The sequence below is a fragment of the Aythya ferina genome (assembly GCF_964211825.1).
Source record: "Aythya ferina genome assembly, chromosome: 2".
Lineage (NCBI taxonomy): Eukaryota > Metazoa > Chordata > Aves > Anseriformes > Anatidae > Aythya > Aythya ferina.
Genome location: NC_140297.1, coordinates 61,964,189 through 61,988,327, shown reverse-complemented (window position 1 = coordinate 61,988,327; position 24,139 = coordinate 61,964,189). Strand labels below are relative to the sequence as shown.

Sequence of the window (24,139 nt, the reverse complement as noted above, 5' to 3'; positions counted from 1 at the left end):
CTGCGTGCAAAGCTGTAAACACAAGCTCAGCTGGATGCACCGCTGCAGGAATATGGTATTTCTTAATTCCAGAATGCTCTATACTATCAGAAACACTGGTCCTACATACTCAGTCTTCATGCCTTCCCCATAATAGAATAAAATATCCTGGCAGCAGTGTCACAAATGACTCATGCATGGTGGTTTCCTTCCTACACTAACCAATTCTGGAAACATACCCTTTGGTCTTGATGTTATCCTCCTAATGTTGTACTCAAATGACAGCAGCCACTCATTCATTCACTCATTCATTCATTTCTTCACAAGGTAGGAAGACCTGAAGCTATCAAAGGGAACTGGCAATAACCCGTAAGGCCTGATCAAGCCTTTCTGGGTTTTGGGAACTAAGCCAAGAAAAAAAAAGAAAAAAGAAAAAAAAAAAAAAATCAGGTTCTGGTGTCTTTTCTTTGCAATGTTTTGTTCGGGTTTAGATGAAATGCAACCAGTAAAAATCACTGTTTCCTTTTTCCTGCCTGTATTCCCTATGGGCATTTTGGCAGCCTGACAAAATAGTAACTGAGAACAAATGCTGCAGGGCCAAGTCTCAGCTGCAGCTGAACTCCACACCGGGAGTGCCAGAGAGCTGTTGGGACACCAAAAGGAGCTGAAGCACTATGCAGCCAGGCTGGTGTTCACACCCTTCATTCCCCAGATACTTCCCAGAGGACACTTGTTTCAGATTTTTGCACAGAACAGAAACTTCAGCAGTGTTCAGAAGAGCAGGAGAGCAAGAAACTTCCTCAGAGTGAAGGTGGTTCCATCAGTCTTTTCCTAGGGTACCAGGCAATCCAATGACAGTGTGTGGTGTTGGGACTGATGTAGTCATATAAGTGCATATTTAGCTTTACTTCTCAGAAAGGATATAAAAAAAAAAAAGTTTCTCTACAAACTTTAGATTGCTTAGTTTCTTTAGGAGCTTTTGGTGAGGAACATTGTTGGATACCTATTAGAAACCTAGGAAGACATCAGCTGTCTGTATCCTTAACTGACCCCTTCAAAGGGCTCTAACAGTTCTATAAGACATAGCACTTCCCACTTACATCACAATTACCCGTTCACCTCCTAACTATCTTTTGTATCAATTTTATTATTTTTCCTGTTAGAGATGTCAGACATACCAATCTGCAGATACCAGGCTCAAGCCTATTAGAAATGTTCTGTAGGTGCTCACCCCAATTCAGTATAAACTGAAAATCTTACAAGGAATCTGAATTATGTCTATCTAATGGTAATAGCCCATACAAACTAAAACCCGTATCCTCAACTTTGGAACACTGACATTTGTTTAATGCAGAATCATTTTGTATTCATAAATGCACACATGCATATGCACATATACAAAGCTTTCAGGCAATTTACAAACTACACATTCCTTTATTAAAATGAAGAATAAATCTCCAGCACAATCAAACAATATTTAGGCATAATTTGCTATAAACCTGATACTAAATACAACTTATTTTATTAAGTTATATTTATATGAAAAATAACTAAAAATTCTGTGAAACAAAATGCTTTTTTTTTTTCTCCTTTTTTCCATTTAATTTCAGTTTCTTTCAAGTGTCAGAATTTTAGACAAATCTTTGGACTGAGACTTGCTGATAATATTCGAAAGCTGCAGCACAGAAGCAAAGCAAAGCCCAGTTAGCACACCTCTGCAGCCATCCAGGAAAAACACATATCCATCATGTCTCTTCCACGTGAATTTAAGCATAATCTGTTTTCCTGCATTTGTATTTCTCCAGGGAAGACAATAAACGCTTGCATTTCCCAACAATTTATCCAACCCCATCTGCCTCCCAAAACCACTCTATCACCACTGCAGAATTACACAACAGAGAAAAATAAAGAAAAGTAAAGCTGACTGACTCCAGCATTTTCAACCTCATGGACAGTGTAAGCAGTCTTTCAGCAAAATTAGTGTTTTATAGAATATTACTTACTGATTACTTACTTAATCAGTATTAAAAAAAAAAAAAAAAATGATTTTTCAGTATACAGAGACTGTTTCACAGCTTAATCTACTTGCACATTTTTTCATGTGAATTAATATAGTAATTGCATACCATACATGTTCAAATAATTAAGTTGTTTATTAAATGATATCCGATAATTAGCTCATTCTAAAGAGCTTTCAAGATACAGTGTTTGTCAAGAAATAGATACATAATGCTTGGATTGCAGCCCACTTTGGCTTTAACAAAAATATCCACAATATTATTATTTGAATCAGGAAATATTTACTAGAAGTATTAGAATTTGGTTTGCTTGTATCTAGAAAAATAGAAATAATCTGGATAAATATTATGATTTTTGTTAATAGCAAGCATGATTCCTCTTACATACCACATGAGGAATTCTTCCGTACTTGTAATTATAATCAGTTTGATTTTGAACTAAAATATTTCCAATAGATAAAGTTAGAGCAGGAGATATCACTCAAAAGACTGACAACATACCAGCAAAGTACAGTCAATATGGATTTCTAAAGGATTGCCATTGCACAAGAACTAATAATCATGAGGTGAATATGTGAATTTATGAATCTCCATCAGCTTTTTAAATATATGGATTATAACTGTGGTTATTGTCTTTCTGAAGTTTTTGGTGTCCAGCTGAGAAGCTTCCAAATTTGTCCTGTCTCTGGCAACATAAATTTGAACTGATAACATTTTTTAAAAGAGAGAAATAATAAGAAGAGAACCACACCTTTGCAGCGTTCACAGCAAGCTCCTCTCTGCTTAATGACAAGAGCACACTCCTTGGAAAGCATGGGACACTTCTCTCTTTTGCATGTCACTTCCTTATTCTGGAGGAATAAAAAAAAAAAAAAAAAAGAAAAGAGAAAAAAAGATATATATAAACCAAATCCACTGTTCAGTTTCTTGCAACTCAGAAAATAATATGTGAGCCTAACAATCTGTTCTCTTGCTTCAGGAGAAGTCTGTGATTGAAAACACCTTTCTGCCCTTGAAGGAATGCAGTAGAAGACAGCTTCTGAATTATTCAGGAGCACAAGTGAATGAAGTTTAAAACCTGCTAAAACAGCAATTCATAATCACTACACATCATAGTACAGAAAACGTGTCCTATTGAAGAAGTCCACTTTACTTAAACAGACAGCTAGCTACGTGATGTGCTTGTTAAAACATACTCGAGGTGTTACCCCATGAACTACAGAGTTCAGGAGTCATTTTTCATGCTGACATAAGGACAGACAGATGAAGAAAAGAAACCTCAGAGAAAACAAAACTCTCTAGCAGCACTGAAAATCATTTTTAGCTAGTAGTATTACCTGACTATCCAGAGGCCCTTCAAAAGAGGTGGCTATTACTGTACTATAAAACACTGTAATTCATCTCTTCCTCCCCAAAATGCTTAGAATCAATGAAACAATACAAGCAGGTAGAATCACTGTACATTATAGTATCATTTTTTCTATGGCAAAAAGCCAGTAATTATGAAGGCCAAAGAGCACATTGATCATATTAAGAAACATCAATATAGTTTGTATGACAACAAGCACAAGAAACATTACATTTATAGCTTGGCTTTATCCCATAGCATCAACCATTCTGGATAACCCTACCATTTAAAAAAAAAAAAAAAAAAAAGGCAGAAAACAAATACTTTGTTTTGTTGTTGTTATTTTTAAAGTCAAATTTTGCTTCCTGAAATTCCTGACTGAAAGTAACCCTCTGAAGTGACCTCCACCTATAATTAGTAGCTCAGTTCATTAAGTGACACAGGTGGCCATTACTAGATGCAAGCACCCACCTTACCCCATCTTGTGACTTAATTAGAGACCAAAAAATTAAAGGGATAGAAAAATGTAAATCATAAAACTAAACCATGCTTTCCAGTCCTTTTCTTCTGCTCCCTGTGGCCTCATTCAAGGTGCCTGTGAAGGATAATACACAGCTTTTATTACACTCCAGCCCTTTGTCTAAAATCAGAGGTTTTATTTTCTTCAAAGTCACTGCCTGATCTGACGGGAGCTATAAAGGCTCTTCAATCTTATCAGTGTAAATGAGGAATAACTCTAGCCAAGCTGGTGTGAAATCAGTAAATGAGAATCTAGCCTTAAATTGCTGCTTGGCTGAAGAGCAGCTGCAGCAACATGAACAACTACTGTAAAGAGACAGGTCACTGTTAGTCACCAACACATGCTGGTTGCTTTGCATCACTCCAGCATTGCAGAGCAACCATAAATGCAATTTAACAGGCTAGTTAAGCTGAATTTATGACAGTGCTCTAGTTTTGGGTTGGCACAAGGCAGCCACATCAGCAAGACTGGCTCAGCAACTTCTTTCTAGAGCACAGGGTGAAATTCTGGTTTTCTTATATGAACGTAGTGCCCCTGATTTTGCCTTATGTCAGCCTGCTGAAGGACAGCAGAAACAACTTTACTTAATCTACTACACACAGTCTGTATTTTGAAGGGTGTTGCTAAGATCTGACTCTCTTTAACAAGAATTTGTTCAATAAGAGATTTAATAAGCCTAGTGACCCTACTACCTTTACCTGCAGGACAGTCTTCTGCATAGTGAAAGTGGTCTGAAGGAAAAGCAAAATCATGTTTGTAGTATACTCCTTTGGAAAACATGATTTACCTAGCTGGGACATGTCATGGACACGTGGGATATGTAATACACAGTGTCCCTCTGGGCCAAACGAGCTGGGTAGAACCCACGTTGTGGGGCTTGTCAGGCAACTGCCCTTCAGCCTTCCTCAGGATGAAATCTCCATTGAGGATGGCAAAAAGAGGAATAAGGAGTAAAACAGCTCCGTATTGCTTTTTGTTCCCTGACTCACAGGGACCTCCTAAAATTGTAGAATATTCCAAGCTTGCAGGGACCTACAAGGATTGTCAGGTCCAATTCCTGGCTCCATGCAGAACTACCTAAAAATTAAACCATATGTCTGAGAACATTGTCCAAATGCTTCTCAACTCTGGCAGGCTTGCTGCTGGACTTCTGGGAAAAACATCTCCTGCAGCCTGAATTCTGAGCTAGCTTCTCCCCTTTTCTCCTAAGCATGGCCTCCCTCTGCCCTCAGGTACATCCTGACATGATCATTTCTTGACAGGAAATCTTCCTAAGGATGGCCCTAACACATACATGTATATTTAAACAGGTGGTATTTGCTAGACAGCATTCTGAACTAGAAGTCTCCTATTTGGCCTAGATTACTTCAATAAGAAATTATCTCTGCCAAGTTTGGTACCATTGAGCCAACCAAAGGTGGGCAGCCAAATTTGGATCTCGCTCTTTTTCCCTTATCATCAGCAGCACCAGTGGCTAAACCCCAAACTCAGAACAGATGATTTTGTAGTTCATGACCTGGTGCTGAGGACGGTTTTATATCAAACAGCTGTTCCACAAAAAGCACATTAGTTGCCCAAGGGTCAGCACTGGGAACTGAAGGGTCCTCACCCCTCAGAGTGTGCCTTTAGCAGTAGGCTACACATTTATATCCCAGTAGACCTAGAATTACTTGCTGCTCAGTGGCCCAGCTTCAGCAGAAGAGGGTCTTGTCCCTCACACTCTCAAAGGCCATGGGTCCTGACAGCAAAGATACTTGTGGGAAAAGTGGGAGACGAGTCTTTGAATTGCCTCCAGAGGTGGCAGGCACTGAACCTGGATCACCATTTCAACAGTGAGTCGCTGCAGCATAGTGCTGAAAGGTGTAGACAAGACAAGGTTCTACACTTACCCCAGGTTTCTTTTAAGAAAGAAAGGAAACAAAAAAAAAAAAAAAAAGGGAAAAAAAAAAAAAAAAAAGGAAAAAAAAAAAGCAGGATCAGCTCTGTCCTTTGGAGAAGAAGCTGCAGCATCCTGCCTGTAAGAACAGCTCTGTGTATCCCAGGTAAAACAGAGCCAATCCTTTGCCACCATAAGAAGGACAGCTAAGCCCTGAAGCAGGGTGGTAATCACAAAGCTGATGTTCCTCCTCCTATCTAAGCTGTTGTTGCAGGGGAGCCCCAGACAGCTCAGAAACTGTCTGTGTCAGATGCCAGCCTAAGGTGTCTAACACACTATGCAAGAAAAACATGAAAAAATATGCCAGAAGATGTGGAGAAAAGGGTTAATACCATGCTGATCCATCATAGGACAGCAGCAGCAGATAAAACAGGGCTGGTAAATCATTGTTTAGTCTATTGCAGTAAGGCATTATCCACCGCAGATCTCACAGGCCCATGGGGTGTAAAAGTACAAGGCTTAAACAAAGAGCAATTGTCACCAGGAGCTTTTTTTTTTTTTTTTTTTTTTTTCACCCTGTCATCCAAAACACTGCTCTTAATGCGTACTGTCCATCTGCTTATTTCAATTTTGCTGCCTCCTTCCCTCCCATTTCACAAGGGCAGAGGGGAGTGTGAAAGCAAATGGACTTTAGCAACAAATCCTTTCCTTCCAAATGCATCCCCTACTACTCCCAGTATTCATAACATTTCAATACTTGTCCCAGCCATACATTAGATAGTTGCTAAGTAGCTGCACGAAGGAGAGCTGTATTACCAAACCTCCCTCTGCGTTGTCAACAGTGTCTACGGAGTTGTTGAAAGCTCTCAGATACTTTGATTTTTGCTGTTCTTAAGAGAAAACTTCTTAGACGGCAACATTCAGAAGCCAACAGTTATGGGAGGGTAGGGGATTTTTTCCTTTTGTTTAAAGGGCATGCACTCTGGCACTGAGAAGTGCGGAAGAGACACATGGCTCATAAATACATAAACCATTTGCTAAATCAGAAACCTGGGAGTCAGTCAAAATCCATAATAGGATCCCAAGATTCATAATAAATAACTTTTAATTATAGTCCTGCACAATTTTAAACAGATGGTTTATAGATTCACATCTGGGATTTTTATTATTTTTTTTTAATTTAGTGCTCAGGCACACACATACACAGAAAGGGAGAGAACATCGCAAAACCTCGGCTAAGGCTTTTATTAGTGTTGGAAAAATATGTATTTTTTAAAAGTGGTCAGGCTAATCCAGAACAATGCTGCCACAGCTGACGCAACTCACCAGTGAGCACTCGGTAAAGGCTTTGCGCTGAAATCTCAGGCTCCCTAGGAAAGGAAAACTTAGGGAAGTGCTGGAGCATCACCCTGGACTCATCACCTGCCCTCACAGAGCCTGACAGTGAAGAACTCACTTTTCAATGTGCCTGGGGGTAGATCAGAAAGTTTTGTTGGTTGCCCATGTTTCTCCCCTCTCCCACATTTTGCCAGTGGGATCCAAAGGTCTCTTCTTGAACTTTGCTTGCAAAGGTGATGTCAAATTCCTGTACAGGACAGATACAGTAACCAGAGCTTATACTGGTGTTGCTGCCCCATGTTGCCTTTACTGCAACCCACTCTCAACACAATTTGTTCACCTTCCACACACACCTCGTATTTTTACCTTCCATCAAAGACCCCTGCACAAAATAACCCAGTCTGGTGACAAAATATATCAAACTAACGGCCTTAAACTCATGTGGTACAGTTAAATAAAATGCCAACATGAAAAGAAAAAGAAAAAGAAAAAAACACTAAAAATAAATCTGAATATTTGGCAGGGATCTTAGAGAGGACGAGTGCCAAACCACAGCTTGGAAGCTGCAGCCAACTTTCTAAAGGGTTCCCCACTGGGCTCCAGCCGGCTCACAGCAGCCACCAGGAGGATGGCTCTTTTCAACCTGGATTTGGCTTGGAGGAAAAAAATCAGGAATCCACTTCATTTCTTCAGGGCTACACCCATCAACAGTATTGCGAGCCCACAACTTGCCTGTCAGCTGTGGAAGACCTCGCAGATGTAGATTCTCAGGGGGCTTGATTTCCGATGCAAAATCCCCCCCCCCCAAACACACACACACTTTTTTATGTAAATGCATTTCTGATATCCTGAGAATATTGAGTATTTATGCTGGATAGCAAAAATGATGCTTAAATTGTCATTTAACCAAAAAAGCTTATACGGAGAGAGATTGTAAAAGCCACAAGGACAGATTTGGTAGAAGTATGAACTATCATTAATGGATAATCCTGAAAACATTCATTTTTGACCATTATTCATCACAGTACCTCTATGATGCTCATTAGTAACTCTCACTGAGTCCTCCTCCCTGAGTAGCTCAGAGTCTCCTGAAGTTCCTGCAAGAAGTCTGTGGGATCGTCCTCCAAAATAATAAAAATTTTCAGACAATGGCAAAAGCTACCCCCAGGGAATTTGGGATGCAGCTTTCAGATGTGCACATATGACCTTGGGAGAAAAAAAAAAAGAGCCATTTAAAATGAATGAGGCCGGTGCACTCAAGCCCCTTAGGCAACATCCCCACTGAGAGGTGCAGGACAGGCTGAAGCACAAGTTGAAGCACTCTGCGCACCACCACCCACACTGCTGGCTCTCTTCCAGATATTGCACACAGCCAGGGCATCCTCACAAGCATCCACAAAGCCATGCTCACTCCATATGAGCCACAGGAGCAAGGGTTTGGACCAGCTCTGGCCAATGGCTCTTTCCCTCAGCAAAACTGGGGAGCACAGGCTCCCAGCTGCATGTCTGCACCCATGCTTACAGGCAGACAGCCCCCATGTTGGGCCAGCCCGAACTCGAGAACAGGCTCAGACACGTGCATAACTCATGGTCTAGACAAATCCTGAGGCACTTTCTGAAAACGCTACCCCTTCTCCTTTGGCACTCTTGACAGGAACTTCATGTCTCACGGCCGATTTGCAAACTTCCCTATAACTGGTGGAGCTGATGCAAGCAGGCAATCCCTGCTAAGTGCTGCGGGCCTGCTGTCTGCAGTGACTGTTTCTCTTCCTGAGTAGGAACTGTATACTTAGGCCTCAAGGAGGAGACACCACTTCCCAAGGAGAGAGGTTTGCAGACATTTCAGACCACTGTCAAGGGAGGGCAGAAAATGGATTCATTTCCCTTGTTCTCGTCTGATTATCTGTTTTCCTTGAAAAAACAAATGTTATGGGTACAATAACAAAAATGGTTCAGCACACTAAATGTTCCTTTAAATTCAAGGTGGAAAAGATATTCCCCTATGCAGCCATTTTCTGCAAAATAATACAGGTCTCTTTGTTTACTCACATAAACCCACAAACACCAAGGCACATACCTTTCACTGTAGAGAGACAGAAATCCTATTAATTTTAAGCATATCTTTAATTTTAATGGTACAATTCACAACAGTGCAGCCAAACATATGTTTTAGTACTTCCAGCATCAAGGCCTTGCCCTTGGTACAACACAACCAAGACTTCAGCACGAATTGCATTAGACAGATGCAAATGACAGTATTTCGTCAGGAACAAAATACATGAGTTCAACCCAAAAAGTCCCTTTTTCCTTTACTGTGCAGTGCACGTGGTAGCCTCCAATGCACTCCTTCATCCCTGTAATCTCTAATTTTTGTCCTCCCTGCTTGGGAGGAGGCAGCAGCTCTCAGTGGTGGTACCAGCCACCACCTCCTGAATTCAAGCTCTCCCCACTCCCTAGGAAACGGGATTAAAGCGAAGGCCCTGCTGAAAGATGACACCAAATTTCACCGCAAATGGGTATTCCCCACCACTGTGAGGAGCACATTAGTATGTGCAAGTCATTCAGGACACATCACTCACAACCCCTTACAGACTGAACAGATACTTTTTTCAGTGTGTTTAATGATGTTTACCAGCATGAGGAAAGTGACCTCTGTGGCCTGCTTCAGTCCTAATCTCCCCTGACAGCAGCCTGCTGCACTGTTATGTGGTGAAAGGAAGACGCTCTTCTCCTACACTCGTTTGTGTTAGCACAACTGCAGAGACTGCAGCTGGGATCAGGGTCCTGTAACATCATACATCACCTCAGCACATGATAGGAGCAGATCTCTGCTCCAGAGCTTATCAACAAAGTAAGCACAGCCGAACAAAATGACCATAACTGCACATTAAGTCAGAAAGCCAGAACAGGATCCAGACATCTTAGCTCTCCACCTCCCCATCTCCACCTCCACTTTAAGTGTCACCAGCATTACATTTCTTTAACTACACAGCTAAAGGCAAAACTTCATGAGACAACAGAATAGTGTATGAGTGTCTTCCAGCAATAAAAGACAAGGTCTTCAGAAATTCCCAGCAGTTTGTATTGCAGTCCAAAAAACTACCCATCCAGGGTCACACTCTGAGGTTCTTGTTGGGGACCACACCTTTGCAATTCATGAGATTTGTGCATTTAGAATTCACGTCTTTTCCCCTTTCCTGCATTTTCAACAACTGAAAAAAAAAAGTGGTTTTGTTCTGTCCTGTCTGAAAAATTAATATTAACTTAGTCCCATCAATAGAGCCTCCCATCAAGGTGCTTCTTTTTTTATTTTTTTAACTATTTCCATCCCAGTTGTACAGACAATTCTCATTTAATTTTCCAACAAATTTGTTGCCAATGAGATAAATGCAAAATGATGGAAATTGGGAAAAAAAAAAAAAAAAAAAGGCATCAAAATATGAATCCATCAGTTCAGAATTACTGTTTTTGGATGAGTTCACAACATCTATTATAGGTCAAATACTGATTGATGGTAATTTCTCTTCTATTGATGTAAATTAAACCTTAATTTGGCCTTCATTTAAAATTTAACTTAAATAAATTTAATTTAAAATAAATAACTTTAAATTTAATTTAAATAAATTTTAAATTAAAAAAATATTTTATTTATGCATAGTAGAAATTACTTCGTCACATTTTGATGGGTTAAACCTACAAATATATGCTGTCCAAACAATAGTTACCTGTCATTGTGTCTTTATTGCCTTCTGTGTCTGACGTCTACTTACTCAGACTTTACACTGGAGACTGAGATAGAGGAAAATACACTGGTTTTGAGTTTGAACCTGCTCTGAAAACTTTGAACAAAGCAGCCCTTGAGGCCATGTACTTCTTAAAGAGTTTAAAAAGCCCTATGGGCCTCCTAACTTACTCTGCAACAAGTCATATCCCATGAAGAAACTCACTTCTGTACAACACAAAAACAGGCTAGATTAAAGAAAAGGGAAGGAAAAAAAGCAAGGTCCCCTGCTGCTCTGTCTGGCCAGAATCATGTCTTTTATTGCCCATATCCTCTAAAGGAACGATGCTCTCATGATATATTACCCTAATATATCACTAAGTGACAGTTTTCTCATGATACTGTATCCTCAAAGATGTGATGCATGCCAGAAGCAGCAACACAAGATCTCAGGTGGAGGGGGTGGGGTGGGGGGGTAGGAGTGGAGGAGCAGGATTTTTTATTTTCTTCCATATTTTCAATCTACAATTTATTTCTTAATTTTATTTTGCTGGAAAATAATAATAAAAATAAATAAATAAATAAATCCCTGCCAATCCCAGCTTCATAATCCAAAGGACTGTTAGAAGCCTCACAGTAATAGCAGAGCTTTTAAACTGGAAAGCACAAAAAAAAAAAAAAAAAAAAAAAAAAAAAAAAAAAAAAAAAGAGGTTATTCAGGGAGCAAGAGCATTTTGGACTGTCTGAAGGGGCAAGAGCTTTCAGGGTCTTTTCATGCTGCCTCCAGATCACAGGGGCTCACTCCTCTTTGCTGCAACTGCTCTGTACTACTGATATGTGGGAGCATCTTCATCCAGTTGGTGCCAGTGCAAGAAGGCTGAGGCCATGGGAAAACTTGGTCAGAAAAAGATATGCCACAATGATGTTTTACGTGACACATCTCATTTCTACAAGTCTTCCTTAGATTCACTCAGATTCCTGATGGATGCAAAGCTTTACTGCTATAAGAAAGAGTGTGGAATACACTGTTGGTCAAAATACTTCCCTTTGTTTTGACCAACCACCTTGCCAAATCAGGTTTATATTTTGACTTTCAAAGATTCAGCCAACACTGTAGCTACTAGGAGAAAAAGCACGTTTGGACTTGTGAACTGAGCAAAAGTGATATGGAAGTCATTGGGAGGAAACGAAAAGCCAAAGCTGTCAAAGTCACTTTCGCAGTCCTTTAGTTGACCTTGACCATATTTTGTGGCCTGGCCTTTGCTGCTTTTGGCGAGATGTAGCAGCCCTTATTCACAGCACTGCTCACTCAGCCACATGACAATACCATTGCAGTCACTGAAACCACCCACGTGAGTTCAGAGGTTTGAGCTGAGCTCTTCAGCACAGACACATGCACAGTGCCCTATGTACTGGGTAGGCCCAGTTAATTATGCAGTTATTTTTAAATGTGGCTATGGAAAGAAGTTTGCTGTCCAAAATAAGAAACTAATATTGCACAACCACTTTCTGCTTGAAAAATCCAGTGGTTAAAACATGTTTTTGCATAATCTTTGCCTTGCAGGGACAATTCTCACTTCTGAAATTTGAATTCCCTTCTTTCTGTTTTGCACATGTACAAACAAACAGATTCGGGAATGTTCAAAGCTGGTGAATCTTGACTATAACAATACATTGAATAGGAGCAATGCACACAGATTTTTCTCAGCCTGTGTCCCCTTCACTCCTTCCTCTACCCTTGCACTGCTGGAAGTAAAAAAAAATAAAAATAAAACCAACAACAAATAAAAAACTGTTTCTGACAAGTAAATGGAGCTGACATTAGAGCGAAACTATAAGGTGAATGGGATATGCGCAAGCCATTTGTCATCTTGACAAAGTGATTTTCAGTCACCAGTGGGACACTTTAAAGACATCTGAACAGTTGGCCTTGACCACCAGCATTTCTTACGGTTTATAAGGGGCCCTGTGGGACCCAGAACATAACCTGCTTTTGGAAGCAACTCCTGCAGTGGTACCTCTTGATGTAAAGGCAGTGTGATATATCAGATGCCATTAAGATCTTTGCTAGCTGATTATATTTACATAAGTATGGAGTGCAGATAGCATCTTGTTAACCCAATTAATGAGACTCAAATGTCAGGGAAGGGATTATGCCTAGCTGGAAGTCCAGAGTGCTAGAAAGGCAGCCACAGATGATTTAATTGTGTGGAACAGCCCTGTTCCCTTTGAAAAGCAAGAGCTCAGGCAGGAGCACTACTACCCAGGCAGCCAGGAGGAAAACCACAGGGGAAGAGGAAAGATGGTACAAAATCCAAAGGTTTCACACCTTTAGCATAAGCAGGACTCTTTATGATGAGAGACTTAAGTGCCATGTAAAAATAATAACCCAGGGCTAAACTGAAGAAAACTGAAAAGTATCCTCCTGAGGTCTTAGAAACTTTTTTATTAACTGAACTGTGCCTTACTCTGCAATAAGAGAAGGTCTTCATCACCAAGTCACAGCCTGATCTGCAATGGAACAGGAATAACATTTCATTACTTCACTACAAGTTGTTTTTCTCCCACGGTCTCAAACTACTCAACTGTACAACATAAGAGGAGATGCTCCTGTTTTCCATGAGTGACTGCAGAGCAATGAAACCTGAATGACAAAGAATGAGGTACTTGGCCCCAAAATGGAGAAAAGCTCAGGGTACAGCCTTACACTCAGTACTTCCCATTAGTTCTCTGCTCAGCATGATGGCTGTAAGAAACCCCTCTTCTGAGTTGTCTTATCAGTGGAGGAGACAAGATAGTTAGCATGGGCTGCTTGGGCCAATAGCCCAGTCTAAGCAGCAGCCAGTGAGTTAACTGAAATCTAATGATAACACTGTTTCATGGGCATGGCCACAAGCTGTCCACAAAAACACAATAGTAATATTAAGTTTCCAGAAGATGCTTAAAATCCATTTACACCTCTGGTTCCAGAGTCATACATAGCTTTCTTGGAGTCATGTCACATCCATGGACTCAACTAAAGCTCTGTCTCACCAGTAGTCTTTGTGCTGTCTTTGTGCTGTATGAAAGAGGCAATGCCCAACAAACAGGCTGGAGATACTTAATAATCTCTCCATCTCGCTGCTTTCCAGTGAGCCTCCCTTTTGTTGTAGATGATTTGCTTTCTTTTTCCCTTTTTGGCTCCTACCTTTTTATGTTTCCATATGTGGACTGGTTTAATTATGCCAAGAAACCTGATAATATCAAAGATAGTAATTCTATACTAAAATAATTATATACAGTTCTAGGCACAGAAAACACACCCTTCTTGTAACAACATGTACATAAAACCACTCTAATTTCTTACTACCATGTCCTACAACTCTATTCATTTATTTAAAAAAAATAAAAATCCACTACAGATTGATTTTGGGGTCGAAGAGTTTTTGTTTGCGGATTAAGAAAGTTGCCAAGTTAAATTTGACATACACAGATATTTTTCCAGAAGCTATACAAATTCTATACTTCTTCTATTTCCTCATCACTTTCATGTCAGACAAGCTCTGGTTCAGTATCAGTGCATTATGCTACATCTTAAATATCCACATCAGCAAGTTTCTCCAGAAACGCTTAATGCTTTTAGACCGTAGGCCTTTGCCATACTTGTGTTAAAGAGGTTTCTTGCACTGCTGCACTGACAACATTTTAATGCATAATTTTAATTGTCCAGCCTTCTTTTACTCACAGCTTTTGCAAACAATCCATCCATCGACCCTTGGTTTACAGACTAAAAAGCTTCCATGCTTTACATTCTGCCTGCCAACATCATTTTATTCACAGAATCACAGAATTTTCTAGGTTGGAAGAGACCTCAAGGTCATCGAGTCCAACCTCCAACCTAACGCTAACAGCCCTCCACTAAACCATATCCCTAAGCTCTACATCTAAACGTCTTTTGAAGACTTCCAAGGATGGTGACTCCACCACTTCCCTGGGCAGCCTGTTCCAGTGCCTCACAACCCTTTCAGTGAAGAAGTTCTTCCTAACATCTAACCTAAAACTCCCCTGGCTCAACTTAAACCCATTCCCCCTCGTCCTGTCACCAGGCACGTGGGAGAACAGGCCAACCCCCACCTCGCTACAGCCTCCCTTGAGGTACCTATAGAGAGCGATAAGGTCGCCCCTGAGCCTCCTCTTCTCCAGGCTGAACAAGCCCAGCTCCCTCAGCCGCTCCTCGTAGGACTTGTTCTCCAGGCCCCTCACCAGCTTCGTCGCCCTTCTCTGGACCCGCTCAAGCACCTCGATGTCCTTCTTGTAGCGAGGGGCCCAAAACTGAACACAGTACTCGAGGTCCGGCCTCACCAGAGCTGAGTACAGGGGGACGATCACCTCCCTAGCCCTGCTGGTCACGCTGTTCCTAATACAAGCCAGGATGCCGTTGGCCTTCTTGGCCACCTGAGCACACTGCTGGCTCATATTCAGCCGACTGTCCACCATCACTCCCAGGTCCTTCTCTGCCTGGCAGCTTTCCAACCATTCCTCTCCCAGCCTGTAGCTCTGCCTGGGGTTATTGCGCCCCAGATGCAGGACCCGGCACTTGGCCTTGTTAAACTTCATGCAGTTGACCTCAGCCCATCGGTGCAGCCTATCCAGATCCTCCTGCAGAGCTTTCCTACCCTCAAGCAGATCGACACATGCACCTAACTTGGTGTCATCTGCAAACTTACTGAGGGTGCACTCAATGCCCTCGTCCAGATCATCGATGAAGATATTAAAGAGGACCGGCCCCAGCACCGAGCCCTGGGGGACGCCACTAGTGACTGGCCTCCAACTGGACTTGGCTCCATTCACCACGACTCTTTGGGCCCGGCTATCCAGCCAGTTTCTAACCCAACGAAGCGTGCGCCAGTCCAAGCCAAGAGCAGCCAGTTTCTTGAGGAGAATGCTGTGGGAGACGGTGTCAAAAGCCTTGCTGAAGTCAAGGTAGACCACATCCACAGCCTTTCCCTCATCCACCCAGCGCGTCACTCTGTCATAGAAGGAGATCAGGTTCGTCAGGCATGACCTGCCTTTCATAAAGCCATGCTGACTGGGCCTGATCGCCTGCTTCCCCTTCAAGTGCTGCATGATGACTCTCAGGAGGATCTGCTCCATGAGCTTTCCTGGCACTGAGGTCAAACTGACAGGCCTGTAGTTTCCTGGGTCTGCCCTCCGGCCCTTCTTGTAGATGGGCGTCACGTTTGCTAGCCGCCAGTCGATTGGGACCTCCCCCGATAGCCAGGACTGTTGATAAATGATGGACAGTGGCTTGGCCAGCTCCTCTGCCAGTTCCCTCAGTACCCTTGGGTATTCATTTGTTTTAATCAAAAGCATTTGCCAGATTGAATCACCAACCCACCTAACCCAATCAACTGCTCCAGCTCTCCCTAGAGCTGAGTATTTGGGGGGTAAAATGCCAAATGTGAAAATGATCAGCTGTGCACTGCCATATGCAGAAGAAAATATTATCTGTGAAAAGCAAATGATCAGCAGTCTCCCTGTACTAGTACAGCCAGTTGCCCTTACCAGCATTCTGGGTCCCATATTCAACTAACAGCCCTACCTAATGCCTAGCCACATTGCCCAGTTCCTTCCTGCCCCAATGATTCCCAAGCAGCACAATCTGGTAATGCTTCACTAAATGGCACCACCAAACCATAATCATCATGGGGCCTTCAGTGCTGTGGTTTATCAGCTCCTCTCTCCCACACTATCCTTCAACCACACACAACCACTCAGACAGAAAAGGAGTAGACAACCTCAGGACGTTCAAGGTCTGTTATTCTTCAGCCACTGAGAACTCTTAAGACAAACCAGAAAAACAGATGTCAATGTCTCATTCTTGCTGGCCACCAGAATAAATTCTGGTGGTTCCAAATTCTTGGACAGATCCAATTCCCATTGAAGCCACTTAACATAATTTAATATGAAGTTGCCAGGAACTGTTAAAAAAAAACACACAACTTTTAACCAATATGCTGTCAGAAGTTTCATCTTCCTGGATGGGGCTCTAGGACACATCAGTTTGCATCCTCCTGGACCTACATGTAAATGTCCAATGAACAGGAAACTTCAACATTGCAGGCTGGGTTTGATGCATACACAAGGCAGTGCCACCACCATGCAACTGGCTGTAAACACTTCATGGGAAGTAGACCTGCTCTACAGTGAAATAGAGTATAACTGTGTCTATGCAGCTCTAAAACAGAGTTAAAACCTGATGCAATCTTTAACACTGAAACTTTGCAAATAGGTTTATTTTAAACAGAGACTCTGAAAAATTGGGGTCTCAGTTGGTCCATGAAAATACCAGATTGTTTTCATCCTTTTTCTAAGTGGCATTCTATCACACATCCCTCCTTTTTGCTAACAAGAACAAATAGACTTCCAACTCCAATGCTATTTAACATTAATGCCTTTTTCTGTAGCACTTTATGGCACAAATATATAATGCCTCCCTCTCTGAAAACTCAAAGAAACAATACAAAAATTAAAACCACAGACAGGAGGTTGATGCATGGAACAAATGAGGAAATGAATATAGTAACACCTGAAGAGGATGAAAATCATAGCACATGAAGGCATATTATCTTTTTTTTTTTTTTTTTTTTTTTTTAGGGGGATAGCAGTATGCAGTCCTAGTTTAACAACCTATTTCCCATTTTGGAGCACTATGTAAAGTAAGTGGATTCCAGAAACTGGGGAAAACTGGGGGAAAGATGGAGGGAAAAAGAAGGCAAAAACTGGAAAAAGAAGTCTAACAAATAAATGGGAAGAACAGACAAAAAAATCCAGGTCTCAGAAAGCACACAAGGTCAGCTCCTGAGGATGGCAAGAAGGGATGGGGTCCATGCTATACTCAGAGACAGGGCTCAGCTCTTGATACAGCTGGATGCAAAATGATGCACAAAGCTAGATCTGACAAATGGTTAGACTAGGAACTTTTCAGCTGCAGCTTAATGCATGTGATGAAGAGGCCAAGAGGCCTCAGAGGAAGTAATTACAGCAGTTATTAGGTACAAAATGAACAAGTACCAGTATGATAGTCATTTTAATAGTAGTATTACAGGTAAAAGCTTTTATACAATATTGGTTTTTTCTTCACAATGGCCTTTTATTTGACCATAAGCTCAATATAAAAAGGTTGCATTTTCATTTGATTTTTTGGTTGTTGCTTAATATTTTTCTTCCCTCAAAAATTTCCATTAAAACATGATGGGGAAATAAAACCAGATATTTTGTGGGGAAAAAAATATCTATTTTTATATAGCAGCACAAAGCAGAACACCAGAAATACTGACTTTGTGAACCATTCACTTACAGGACTATAATTCTTAAAAAGACTGTTAACAACTCAATGGAAGAAACTTGAAAGCTAATAAAAACTATATACAGGTAACTGTATGCTTTTAAAATGCCATTTTGATATTGGACAAGCTCTTTAATAATGTTTTTCTTATTGGCAATAAAAAAGTGCTTTAACTTAGGCTGATCCATTTTGCACTTATTGTAGACACATTCCAAAGACATTTGCAACTTATATTACATTTTTCCATTTAGTTTATGGCATTTTTGTGCCCTTCATACTTTTCCCCGTATTATTTATACATTTTAAATATGTTATTTTGTGTTTGAGCTCTCTGATCCATTAATTACACCAAAGAGAATCTCATTTCCATACTTGATGTATTGGATCTTCATCATCACTGCAGTGACATATCACCAGCGCTCTTCCAGGAGTGTTTTGCCAAGACCTATAATCAGTTCAGCACTATGTGCATATATATGTTTGCTCAATGCAGCTGACTCTATGTCAGAAATTTGCAAGTAGTGAACTCCTTGCTAGACCATGTGGTCTGAAAACAACATGAAATAACTTCAAGCCTGCAGATTTCCAGAAAGACTTAATCACAAGCTGTCACATATGACTGTGTCTCCAAAATAAATGTCACGAGAAAGCATAACAAGCTGAGGGCATACATACCTATGTAGGGATATGCAAATTTCACCCACAACGACAAGTGTTTTGAGAGGTTTTACTTTGGAGTAGCTCTGGCCTGTTCCGTTGGCTGGGTATCCAGTAGCAGTTGGAGCCCCTGTTGCAGCTCAGTTTCATAGAAATCACAGAAATGCTGGATGGATGGGACCACTGAGCCAGGCAGGAGAAGTGGGGCTGAGGGCAGCACAGCGCTTTGATCTGAAAGAAATCCTGCCTGCACACTCTGAGACCACTCTGGGATGTGAAGTGATGTGCAGCAAGTGGACTTCAAAAGGGACGCAGATGGCACAGACACATTACACAGCTATAAAATCCATATTCATTCATTTCTCAGAAGTGAAAATTACATGGAGATGTTTCACATGGTACTACTTGGTCAGGGTGGCTGTATCTGTATATAGGACTACCCTGACTTGAACATTGCCTCAACACCACTCATGTAAACCTAGAGGACCAAGCCAGAGTCACCATTTTCTACTATCAGTAGTTTATGTCTCATTCTCAGACCAAAGCGTCATCTTACACACAGGCATCACATTAATTTAGAACTGAATCTACATGAGTCATCCTTTAGGAGACCCTACCAAAACTGTCATCTCCAGAACAGATAATTATCCTGCTCAGGCTCTTGATTCAATTCACTTTGCACTTGCAAAACAAGCTTCATATACACATATTGTTCCTTGACCTCTCTGAGAAAGTACATATGGGACAGCCAGTTGCACCAGACATAGAGTTTTACCTGTTGTGTTTTTTTTTTGTTGTTGTTGTTTGTTTGTTTGTTTGTTTTCTGAGCTTATTTTGTGGTTGTTCTGTTTGTTTGTTTTTGTTGTTGTTTTTCCCCTTCTCCTTTAAGAGATGGCATATTCATCTGTATCTTTTTTTTTTTTTTTAATTGGATAAAAACTAATAAAGCTTTCATCATGCTGGGGCATGTTTGGTGTTCCAGGAACCCTTTAAACACCAATCAAAACAAAACTCTCTTTTGCAGTAGTATGGGGTTGAAAACTACCAGCACACTACTGTATCCTAGGCTTTTTTGTCTCTTTGTTTGTTATTTTTGTGGGTGAAGAGAAAGCTGATTATATTATGCAGTAATAAAGACCAAGAATATTTAAATTGAAAGAAGATGCAGTCTTGGTAGATTCTGTAGTTATGTATGTAAACTATTGAAATTATATTAAATAAAATAGGTATGAAAGAATTGTTTGATGATTATTTATTTTTTTTTAATATGCACTACTCCACTAAAAGTCATCTGGGCTGCATTATACCTTGATGCAACAACAATTGAATCCTGATGTACGAAAACACCACCATCTTCACTGAACATGTGTCAAACACTTGCTCTCAGGCTAGTTATGCATTTTCAGCTTGTGTATTGTGCCACAGAAATCAGCTGTGTTATAGGTAAAGAATCCCAGCAAATTTAGTAGTTTTCTTGTTTTAGCCTGTAATGAGGAGTTGAGTCTTTTAGGGGGTACAAGGAGGACTAGGACAGAGGTTCTTTCTTCTATTTTTCGTTTTGTTGCACTTGGTTTCACTACCCAGTTGGTTCAAGCTAGGTAGAACACTACATCTTATAATGACAAATTTAACATATTTTTTTTTATGAGCAAAGGTCAAATTCTGCATTGCACATTTGGATTTAAAAGCGGAAATTTAAACTACAGAATGATGTTTCTAGCTGAATAAAACTTATGCCAAGCAAAACACTGATTTCTTGTTTTCTGAGCTCCTGTCTCCAAACTTTTCTCAGGTTTCCAACACTTGGTTACACTTTCTGGCTCACATTTATTTCCTTCTGTTCTAGATTTCTGTGATAAAAGGTTGAGACATATGATTACCACTCCTCAGGTGCAGTTGGCAAGTTTGAGGTGCAGGCATGAGGGAAAGGGGAAAGGGAAAACGGGGGGGGGGAATGGCACTATTTTAGATGTGGTTTGTCAAGATCACCACTGGCTTTTATCAGCTGTTTCTTTACACAACTCACTTTGTTCTAAAGTATTTAGGAAGAAAGAGGAAAAAAAAAAAAAAAAAAAAAAAAAAAAAGACTTTCTCTCCACAGAAAGAATACACTGAAGATAAAACTGGTCATTCTCTTGACAAAATAAGAATGATTTTCTGCCAAATTGAGATAAGCTCTTGCAATGTGCAGGACACCATTACCTAAGGTGTACTTATCTATTTCCTTGCAGTTCCTGGCTTCTCACCTATCACTTTCAGCTGGCATTTTTGATCCATTCATTTTAAAACTACATCCACCACTGGCCAGTGAACAGGTTATTCTTGGATCACTGCTTGCTTCTGGCAAAATATTCAGGGTTCATGCAGATGATGATACATGAGCACGAAATGGCACAGCTCTCTCCTCACCACCACCTATCATCATTGTCATTGCTGAGCTCATCTCACCTTCAAAACACTCTGCACTCAGAAGCTTAATTCAGGCTAAGTCAATTCTGTGGGGTTTTTACATTTTCATCCTGTAATTATATACAGGTTCTCATTTCACCTATTTCCGATGGACTGTAGCATTTTTATGTCTTTTCCAAGTGTATGTTGAAGTATATATTTCTTGAAAGAAAATGCTATAATATCAGCTGTGAGACTACTTCTATTTTGGGTTTTAGATACCTCCCAGCCAAAAAGCTGTACCAACAAAAACTCTACTGCATGTGGTTATTTACTGTGCTGTACCAAAGTTGAACTTAAAATATTTCATGCCTATTTTATATGCTCACACACATATAAAAGAAATGTAATCAAATGTTCCCCCGATTCTCCATTAACAGCATTTTCCCCCTGACATTTCAAAATCCTCAGTATTTATCTGCACTACAAAAAGTCCAAAACTTACAAAAATGTGGTAAATTTTCACATTTATAAAGTTCATTTTCTATTAGCACAAATTCACTCAGGCCTCTGCTACCCTCAGCATAATACTTTCACATCAGAAATATAAAGATCTGCATCTGCACGAAGAGTTTGGTTTCCCCAAACTGTGGAAGGTGTATAAAAAGCTCCTATGGATTGATATAAACACATTTTTCCACAGATGTGTGAGAATATTTTAGATGAGAATTTTTGCATTAGGTAGTCTAGTTATAATCCCTTGCAGTCTTAAAGCATTTAATGGCAGGAATAAAATAATCTATTACTGAAACTCAATCAATGTAATTCTATTTTGAATACTATCAATATTATATGTTTTTACCTATAATCCTCATGCCAAGTCAGACAGATTCTTTAAAACCCAGACCTTTTCATTCAACTTCATAACCCACAGTTTCACTACTTTGATTTTCTAAAACCAGCAGGACATGAGATTTTCTAACTACTGACCACTAAGCATAAAATAACTTCACAATCACATGTTCTCTAACATTCATTTTTTCCTACTGTCAAGGACCACATAATTATATGAAATCATAGTTCCCATCTTTTTTTTTTCTCTTTGGCAAAAATATTTTTTTCTTCAGAGAGTTGGTTTGCATAGTCCTTGTCACTGCTTGTTACATCCAGCATTTCATTTCCATTGTCCACCTTCCCTTGATACAGATCTTGCTGCAGCTTACAGGAATCTATTCCATCCCTGCATCTGAGAAGTCCTGAGAGTAGTTGCAATGGGCCAGTCTACCATGGTATACTACAGTGGCACTTCACAAGCAGGACTGCCTGAACTCTTTATATGGCATAACATCAAAACAACAATTTTCCAACAAAACTTCCATGTGTCCATTATAACCCTTAGCTCTAAGTATCAAGGACGCAAGCACTTTCTTCAGCTTCTGTGTGTAAGAGTGTATAACATGAACACACAAGAAAACAGGTACTTCCAGTTGCCTTCATCCTGCTTTGTGCTATTCCAGTATCTCAAACCCTATGGAAAGCCAGGTGATGCGATAGCTTTCCAGAGATAATGTATCTCCTCAGAGATGCAGAACCACAGACATTCAAAGTGGAAGTGGGCACAAGACCAAAGGCACACTAGCTCTAGTAAAGACATAAATCACAGTACTCAAAACCTCTGGATCAAAAAGCCAACTTTAATTTGCTTTTGCTCATCCACGTCTTAGAACAAGTTCAGGAGAGCAGATGCCAAAAACCTGGTACAAAAAAAATGGGCACAGCCTGCCCATTGTCAGACAGACAAAAAGAAAATTAATGTGTTAATACTGTGATCATACCACCCACACCCACTCATAAAGTGCAAGTGCATGAAGTGAAAGGGGATGGTTTTATACCCAAGCCATTAGAACAGGAGTTAGGAGACCTGAGCCTTCATCACAGTCCTATAAGAAATTCCTTGTGGATAAACCACAATCTCTGAGTTTGATGTTTTTCTACACACACACACACACACACACACACACACACACACACAGAAAAAAGCCACTTCTTGCAGACAGGTGTAATTAATGATCATTTCTTTAGAGACCAAATTCATCCATGTTTATTAAGTGCTTAGAGATGATTAGTTGGACAGCAATATAACAGCAGTAAAGTGTAATTGTAAAAGCTCATATTGGAACTTTTGCTTTATGGATGTTTAAAATGACCATTTTTATGGACATTATGACCATAAAAGCAAAGACATATAATTTATAACATAGGGATCTCCAGATTTTGATCTTGTCAAAACTTACCATAACAAGTAATCACACTCAATAGGCAAAAGCTGAAAGAACTTTATCAGCCTTAACTAAGAGGTAAAAGCTTGCAATGATCTTATTAGTTCTCATCTTTCCTACAAGAACATATTTCTATGTCCTGCAGCTTCATAACAGTTTGAGGGATCACCGGATATTTGTCTGATTTCTTCTATATCACTAACTACAGATTCTCATCCAATTACTTCTGTGCAAAATTGCATAGTCGTAACCAAAACATACTTCTGATCTTATCATCACTTGCAAGCATCACAAAATGAAAAGTTTAGTATTAAACATAGTGGCTTGTTCTGCTGATCTTTCTCACATACAGAGCTACAGTGTATATACACACACACTCTTAATCTTACCTCTCTTTCTTTATATTAAGGGCAAGCACCAGTGTTGTTCTGCACAATCCACATTTCAGTTTGAGAAGTGAGGATGTCCAAAACTGAGTTATTGCATGGTGGTTTCAGTGCTTTTTTTTGTTAGAAAAGCATTACCTCTACTTTAGAAGTGAATTATTTACTATGTGCTGCACACAAAATCTCCAGCACATTCTCCACTCCGAAATCCCGTACCACCACAACTTCTCTTTCCACACATTACAGCAGATGCTCATGAGTGAACTTATCTCATTTGGTAACTAGACGGCTGCCTGTAGAAG

At 40.3% G+C, this 24,139-nt stretch overlaps 1 protein-coding gene across 11 annotated transcripts in view; it reads right to left on the bottom strand.

Annotated features, from left to right (window-relative positions):
• BMPER (BMP binding endothelial regulator) overlaps positions 1-24,139 on the bottom strand; it is a 157,453-nt gene that overhangs the window by 128,332 nt on the left and 4,982 nt on the right. For 5 of the 11 annotated variants that reach the window (XR_014689856.1, XM_084510367.1, XM_084510370.1 and 2 more), the window contains exon 3: positions 2,749-2,848. Coding sequence is in view for 10 of the 11 variants with exons in the window: in XM_084510367.1 (XP_084366493.1) it covers positions 2,749-2,848 (100 nt within the window). In the remaining variant the exon portion in view is untranslated. Of the gene's footprint in view, positions 1-2,748; positions 2,849-3,334; positions 3,544-3,577; positions 3,700-7,197; positions 7,327-8,107; positions 8,286-24,139 lie in introns of those variants that run through there. The other 6 variants (XM_084510369.1, XM_084510368.1, XM_084510371.1 and 3 more) reach the window with 5 other exon arrangements.